The sequence below is a fragment of the Sciurus vulgaris genome, assembly GCF_902686455.1.
Source record: "Sciurus vulgaris genome assembly, chromosome: 9".
Classification (NCBI taxonomy): Eukaryota; Metazoa; Chordata; class Mammalia; order Rodentia; family Sciuridae; genus Sciurus; species Sciurus vulgaris.
Window position 1 is genome coordinate 138,917,380 of NC_136469.1, and position 8,104 is coordinate 138,925,483.

Consider the following 8,104-nt stretch of genomic DNA (forward strand, 5'->3'; position numbering starts at 1 on the left):
AAGCATAGCAAGGCCTTTGGAGGTGGCTCACGGAATCTGCTTTTGACCCTTCCTGATTCTGTGACCTTGAGGAGGTCATTCAACCTTAGTAGCGTGTTTCTGTATCTACCATGGTTCCAGGCAGGCTATTGACATTTGTTGACTGCCTACTATGTGCCAGGCCTAAGCTACCTACTTGGCATGAGTAGCCTTATTTAATCATGTTGACACCCTGCTGAAGTAGATGTAAGCCCATTCTGTAGCAGGTCCTGAGAGGAAAGACCTTACCTGAGCTTCCTTGTTTTTCCCCTACTGCTCACCACCCTTTCATTGTTTAACAATATAAAAGAAAGTGAAACAACCACCTCTCTGTAGTGTGGCAAGTCTTAGAGAATTCATATGCAAATGATTTCCACCTGGCACACAGTGGCACTCAGCAAGTGATCTACCCCTTTCTATCTCTTGTTAAATCCCATATACTACTTGGGACAAGTGTTTTGACCACCATATTCCATAGACAGTTCCTCAGCCCCACCAGCCATGTTACCCTTTCCTGTTGGGGGCTGCAAAGCTGGCCTGCAGACAAGGGCATGCAGGTGTCTCTGTTCCTATGCCTTCAATTTACCTCTCATGAAATATTCTACTTACTTCATTTGATCCATGAATCTTTTCCAGTGGTGGGACTAAGAGAATATATTATAGTTAATTACATTTGAAATCTAGGTCATGATGTGAATTATGTAATAAGGAGACTTAAGGAGAAAATTAAAATATTTTCGAAGGGTTATTTCATAGCTTCCCCTCCTTTTTAATTAAAATGTTTTCTAGACTCTCAGGTGATCGAGTCCAATCACTAGTGGAAGTGGGGAGTCCTCCTTTCAACATCTGGTTTCCACTTGACTCTTTAGGGATGGAAAAGTTGCTAATACTTGATGAAGTTTTTTTTTCATAGACTGTCAAGATTCTCTTTCTGCTAAATTAAAGCCCTTTCTCAGTAACTTCTAGCCATTGGTCTAAGTGTCCACAGCATTTATGAGTTCATGCAGCAAGTAGAGTCTCTGGCACATACTAGGTACTAGAAATCACGCAAGTCCCTGGATATTGCAGTGGAGGAAGACAAGACACCATCAGGCAGAGTCACAGTGTGCTGTGCTAGGTGCAGGCAGTCACCAAGCAGATGTGTATATGAGGACTTATAATGTGGGATGATGGACAGGAACTGATTAAAAGAGAGAGGTGGGCTCATGCTGCCGGGAAAGCTGGTGTTTGAAATAAATCCAAACGACGAGAAAGAGTGAGCCTCAGAAAGTCAAGGGAACCAGAAGTGCCAAGGCCACCGCTGGTGGGCTCCTGGGGACAGAAAGGTGAGCGGGGCTAGGGCTTGGCTGCGTGTAGGAGCACATTGAGGCCCTAGCGGCAGTCAGTTCCATTTGAGGAGTCTCCAGCCTAGGAAAGAGATTGGAACAAATTCAAAGGGCAAGGCAAACCTCCATCTGGAAAACCCTGTGTACTTCCCCCTGGGGTTCCCTGCCTGGCATGTGGTCCGTCTTCACAGTCAGTATCTTCTTGTGCTGCTGATGGGAAGGACTTGGGTCTTTTGAATTCTTGAAACTCAGGGACTGGCTTGTCACTGCAGCACTGAGAAAACAACCTCCCTGACAAAGGGAAGAAAACAGAGATGGCTAGACCTCCCTTTGGGACCTGTTGTCCCCTCTACAAAAGGAGGGAGGGTTCTCTTTGCCCATTCTAGCCAGGCTGGCCCTTCAAAGAAACCCTGTCCTTCAGCTAAGAATTGGTGTCAGGCATGAATGTTCAAGAGGATTGAAGAAAAACCAAGAGGTGATTACCAGAAAGCAGATGCACCTGAGTCTTGGTGGAGAATCAAACCCAGGTGTAACCAACCCCAGGCCTTGCCAAGGAGCAAGGGGGACAGTGAAGGCCCTGACTGAACCTGCTCATGATTAGTTTGAATCCTAGCTCTGCCTCTCACTTCCTCCACAAACCCCTTCATTCCTCTGAGCCTCCATTTCTTGCACTAAGATTGTTCTCCTGAGGGCTGATGGTGAGGTCAGCAGGCAGGCAGTTGTGTGCTGACCTGCCAGCCCAGGGCCTGCCTAATGCAAGTGTCCCAGATGGGAGATGTAGTCATTGCTTTTGCCAAGGGACTCGGCCCCTGCTCCAGGTGCCATGAGCATCTGTCTCCATGCCCTTAACAGCTAAGGCCTCCCAACTTTCAGGAAGTTCTTGGTGTTCCTTGTGGGCTCATTCCTTGTGGGGGATTCCTGAATTTATCTGTGCTTTCTGCAAGTTCCCACTCCCCTTCCTGGTCCTTGTCCTGCTCGGGAGCTCAGGAACTCCTCCTCTGTGAGAAGGGAAAGCTTCTTGCGATGAAAAAAGCTTCCAGGTGAAGAGCACAGCAGTTCCCACTGCCCTCTGTGCCCTGCATCTCAGGAGCTACATGTCACCTGGGTCTGGGCTGACCAGCGAGGAGAAAGATACAGGCACTTAGTGCTCAAGGCTTAGTACAAAAGTCTTTATTGTGTACAGTGCTTGTCTGTCTGAGCAATGGCATTTGGATATGTTGGGTTACCAAAAATACATTATTTTTTGATGTGGCTCTGAAACTTTAAAAGTGCAGTTGTAGCTCACACTATATTTCTGTTGGACAACCCTGGTACATTTCATCTTATTTCAATCTCAAAGTAATCATTAGAGGGAGGTGGGAATGTTACCATTCAACAGATGAAGGAACTGAGAGAGGCTGTAAGTCACTTTCACTAAGATCAAAACTAGAGCCAGAGGCCTGACTCCATGGCCTGTGCAGTTCCATTTGACCCCTCAATGACCACAAATGGACGTACTCAACACCCACTGCATGTGCCCTGTGTGTTGGTGGCTGAGGAATTTTCACTGCTGGGTACACTGTTGGGTCTTTCTTCTTTGACCCTCAAAACACTGTCATTATTTTCCCTTAAGACCATTTTATGGGGAGACAGTGGTAATGGCATTCAAACTACAGCATTAGAATTCAGGACCCAAACGTTCTAGGCCCAGAGAGTCTACATGACTGTGGTCAGATAACCTCAGGGCCTCCTCAACTGTGAAATGAAAAGTAAGGACTAAGGACAATCTTCTGCTTTGAGGTTTGAAATCCCATGTAAAGGTCATGGTGGCCCTGATGACTGGCTCATCAGCTCATCTGAACTTGAAGTTCTTTCCTTTCCTGAGAATGTCACTAAAAGGTTCAGAAATTCTGTGTATACCACTAGGAAGTCCAACTATAAAACCACATCGAGAAATCAACTCCCAATGGCTACTGACTGTGCATATTTATTGCATTACATATGTTAATATGTTGTATGTGTTAACATATATGTGTTATATTTAGGTGTGCATATACACATACAATTTCATACACATATCGCAGACATATATTAAACGTGTATCTATAGCTATATAGATGTGTGCCTATGTTTATATCTATTTCATGTGCATATATAAGACCTTAGCTGAATTTTTTCCCATATACCTCAAATATTTTTGGAATGAAAGAGGACTAGACATAAGTAAATTCAATTTTGGAAAGTGTTAAAGTAGAAGCCAAGAGATTTTAAACTACTAACTGCCCAGTTTTTTTGTTATTTTTTTTTATATATAAAGGACAAACTATATTTAGTTTCTTCTCTGCTGTCTGCTGGCAATTCCCCTTTAGGAAGAAAGCCCAGACGTACACTCTGCTGACCAGAATGCCTGGCATTAGTGTGGAGAGAGCACCAACAGTCAGATAATATAAATTTCATATTCGGCCTCTGCCTTTATCACATAGGTGTTGAAAAAATTGGGTCCCATTGTTCCCTGAGTCTGGATGCAGAACTAGGAGAGGGGGCCAGCAGAGCCCACTGCCCAAAGGCAGCTCTCTAGCACAAAGGAGCTTCTGCCTCTCTCACTTCGCCCTTTCCCACCGACCCCCAGTGCATGCACGCATACACACATGCACACAGACACAGGCGTACGTGCCCACCCCCAAACATGTAAAAAGCAAGCACAACTGGTCCGTTTGGTTGACCCACATGAGCACTGAGGAGGAAGTGAAATTCGAAACAGCCTGAAACTTCCAGCTGAGTGAAACAAAGGACCCAATGCAGGGCAGCTCATCGCAGAAGCAGAGCTGAACTAGAAACCCCACCGGCTCTGCCATCCCTCCCTAGAGACTGTTTCCCCTGAAGAGTTTTGTGGCTGATCTCCCAAGTCCCTTCTCCAGTGTGCTGTGGTTCTCTGAAAGTTCCCATCTAGTCAATTGCTCACTTTCAATGTTTTCCAAAGCAGATAACCCCATACCCAAGGCAGGTGCCTCAACTGGTTTGATCATACAAATGGAAGCCCTGGATTTTGTTCTTCATTTATGCACTCCTGTCTTGTTTTAAACTAATGAAGTGAATTTTAAACCTGTTATAAGGAAGTGAATGGATCCTCTTGATGCGGAAGATTTTTACTAGCTTTGTAGGTCCTACCATCCCCTTGCCAGGCCTGCCTCCAACTCTTCCCTTGACATGTTTAAACAGGAATAACTTAAATGAGAGCTTTCAATCTCCCTTTTGGGAGAGTATCACACACAAGTTGTTGTGTGGAAAGAAGCCACCATGATTTGTCCACCAGCCCATAGTACCTGTGTCCCTAGGGACTTTATTGTCTGAATGTGATAACTCCCAGATTCAGGAGACAGTTGGTAGAGGGGAGGCACGGGTGGAAAGACAACCCTGCAATTAGAGTTTTGAATTTGGGCCCTGTATTTTGAAATGGATGTTTGTGTCCTTAGACAGGACTTGGATCTGCAAAGTGGTGGTGCTGGTTGTCCTGGTTTCCTACCTTACACTGGAGAGTTGTGATGACAATCAGCTGAGTCACCTGTGAGCCACTTTCTGTGTTGTGAAGCTTGGTACACAAGAAGGCTGTTTGCTCTTTCTGGTAGCCTCGCCTTTTTATTCCCTCTGGGCCTACTTCAAACATTTCCCTTTCTCTGCAGACTTTCCCAGTTGTTGCAGGCAAAGGAAAGAACACGTGTGTTCAGGAAACCCCGCTCACTCCCGTCGTAACACATGGCACCCTGCTGCCTGTTATCGTTTGCCAGAATCACCTGCAAAACAGACTCCATGATTTCAAACCACTATCACATATTTTCACTCAGAAGCCAGGACAGTTGTGCTGTACACAGTGGACTTGTGGGGTCACGCTGCTGCTTGTATCTCTCCCCTTCCCCTGAGATCAGCAGCTGCCTAGAACACTTTCTTCTGGTGATGGCACAAATGCAGGAGTGCAAAGCTCTTGAGGAGGAGTGTGGTCTGGATGTTGTCACATCTGTTCACATGGTACCGTGGTGCAAGCCAGAATCGAGTTGCTGAGAAACCCTGCTCCACACTGAGGCTGTGGCAAGGGCCAGATGCTGAGTGAAGAACTGTGGCTCTTCACTCAGTCTTCCACGTGGGTTCATCTGCCCTGTTAAACAAGAAGTCCCTAATTGGGGAAGTGGGATGCAGAAACAAAAACTGCTTCTGCATCATCTGCCCCTGTGCCAGGGAGGGCCTACCAGGTAGCAGATATTTCACTGGCATTTGCTAGTCCAAAGAATTTTTCCAACTCTTTTCTTTATAGCAGGGGTTGTTGGCAAATAATGGCTGGTGGGGCAAGTCTGACCCTGTTTGGGTGGGGCTGGAGAGCTAAGCATGTAAGTGGTTGCAGAAAGAAAACAAATAAAAGAAGATAATGGTAATATGACTACTATTTAATATTGGAATCTCAGCATCCATGGAGAAAGTTTGGTCGGAGTGCGTCCACACCCGTTCCTTTGTCTATTCTTTTGCTGCTTTAGATCTGTAACAGCACAGTTGGAACTGGAGTTGCCTTAGAGACCATATGTCCCCCAGAGCTGAAAATATTTACTCTCTAGTCATTTACTGAGAATGTCTGCCACCCCCTGCTTTACAGGACAAAGAAAGGGAGAGAGTCCCGGGGAGGTGGAGGCAGCACCCAGGTCTACAGTTGTCCACCGGGTTATTCCTGCATTTATTTTGGGTTAATATTTTCCCTTTCCTCCCTAGTAACTGGCAGCTTGCGATACCCATGCGCCACTGACTAGGAGGCATTCCCTGCTGCGAGCTTCATGACCCAGCGGAACAGGGCGCAGTGAAGCCACCTTGTTGTCCAGCATGGCCGCGCTACTCCTGGGCGCGGTGCTGCTGGTGACCCAGCCCCAGCTGGTGCCTTCCCGCCCCGCAGCCTCTGGGACGGAACCCAACCAGCAGGAGCTTCTGCGGAAAGCGGGCACCCTCCAGGATGGCATGCAAGACAGCGTGGCCACCAACGGCTCTGCTCAGCAGCTGCCGCAGACCATCATCATCGGCGTGCGCAAGGGCGGCACGCGCGCACTGCTGGAGATGCTCAGCCTGCACCCGGACGTGGCGGCCGCCGAGAACGAGGTGCACTTCTTCGACTGGGAGGAGCATTACAGTCACGGCCTGGGCTGGTACCTCAGCCAGATGCCCTACTCCTTCCCGCACCAACTCACGGTGGAGAAGACCCCCGCCTACTTCACGTCGCCCAAAGTGCCTGAGAGAGTCCACAGCATGAACCCCTCCATCCGGCTGCTGCTCATCCTGCGGGACCCGTCGGAGCGCGTGCTGTCGGACTACACCCAAGTGTTCTACAACCACCTGCAGAAGCGCAAGCCCTACCCGTCCATCGAGGAGTTCCTGCTGCGGGGCGGCCGGCTCAACGTGGACTACAAGGCGCTCAACCGCAGCCTCTACCACGTGCACATGCAGAACTGGCTGCGCTTCTTCCCGCTGCGCCACATCCACATCGTGGACGGCGACCGTCTCATCAGGGACCCCTTCCCCGAGATCCAGAAGGTCGAGAGGTTCCTGAAGCTGTCGCCCCAGATCAACGCCTCGAACTTCTACTTTAACAAAACCAAGGGCTTTTACTGTCTGCGGGACAGTGGCCGGGACCGCTGCTTACATGAGTCCAAAGGCCGGGCTCACCCCCAGGTCGACCCCAAACTACTCAACAAACTGCACGAATATTTCCACGAGCCAAATAAGAAATTCTTTGAGCTGGTAGGCAGGACATTTGACTGGCACTGATTGGCAATAAGCTAGATTCGGAGCCTTTCCAGCTGTAACTTCCGGTTGTACATCTAGAGGGGAAAAGAATTTTAAAAGGGCATTTAAGCTATAATTTATTTGTAAAATCCATAAATTACTTCTGTACAGTATTAGATTCACAATTGCCATATATACTAGTTATATTTTTCTACTTGTTAAATGGAGGGCATTTTGTATTGTTTTTCATGGTTGTTAACATTGTGTAATATGTCTCTATATGAAGGAACTAAACTATTTCACTGAAAAAAAAAAAGATTTTTCTGGAAATGCTGTCTTTTATTGAATATAATTAACTTGCCCCCAACTCACAATAGCTGTCTGTGTTCCTCTCATTGCAGAATCTATATTCTTCTGTTACTTAACAAAAAAAAAATGTCTTCGTGGCTTCTATGGTCTCTCTCCCTCCCCTCCTTTCTGCATTGCTCTTTTAATTTTTAATGTTTCACTGTGGTCATTAGCTTTATTTTTTTCTACTTGCATTGTAAGATGTATCTTCACTGAGATTCCCTATTATTTTTTGGAGTTGGCACTTTTACACCCTCCCCAACATCAACCTGAATGTGAATTTTAACCCTTATGTAAAATCAAAATGGAGAAGGTAATATTAAGGATGGAGAAGCAGGGATTAACTGGCAAGAAGATCCCTATTATCCAGCTTTGCCTCAAAGGGTATTTGCACATACTTCTGATATCATCATTGAACAAAAGCTACAATAAACAGGATTAAATCCTTAGCTTTCAACATGATCTTGGGGCTGTGTACTTGGCCCTAGGTGGCAACTGACCTCCAGAAAGCTACTTGGAATAGAAAACAAAAATTATGAAATCTGTGTCTGTCTCTATTCTGTAGATTCTGTGAAAATCTGACTAAAGGTATAGCCTTTGCCTTGGTCTGGCCATTAATCTATTTCATAAACAATCAATATGCACTTATGAACATGTATCTCCCACTCACTGAGACCTAA

The 8,104-nt window shown here is 46.5% G+C and overlaps 1 protein-coding gene across 4 annotated transcripts in view; it reads left to right on the top strand.

The window, feature by feature from the left end:
- The window catches only part of HS3ST1 (heparan sulfate-glucosamine 3-sulfotransferase 1), a 30,207-nt gene extending 22,622 nt beyond the window's left edge, over positions 1-7,585 (top strand). For all 4 annotated transcript variants that reach the window (XM_079153997.1, XM_079153996.1, XM_079153995.1 and 1 more), the window contains exon 2: positions 6,075-7,585. In XM_079153997.1, coding sequence (XP_079010123.1) covers positions 6,183-7,118 — 936 coding nt within the window. In that variant the 5' untranslated portion in view covers positions 6,075-6,182 and the 3' untranslated portion in view covers positions 7,119-7,585. The remainder of the gene's footprint in view (positions 1-6,074) is intronic.
- The last annotated feature ends 519 nt before the right edge of the window (positions 7,586-8,104 follow it).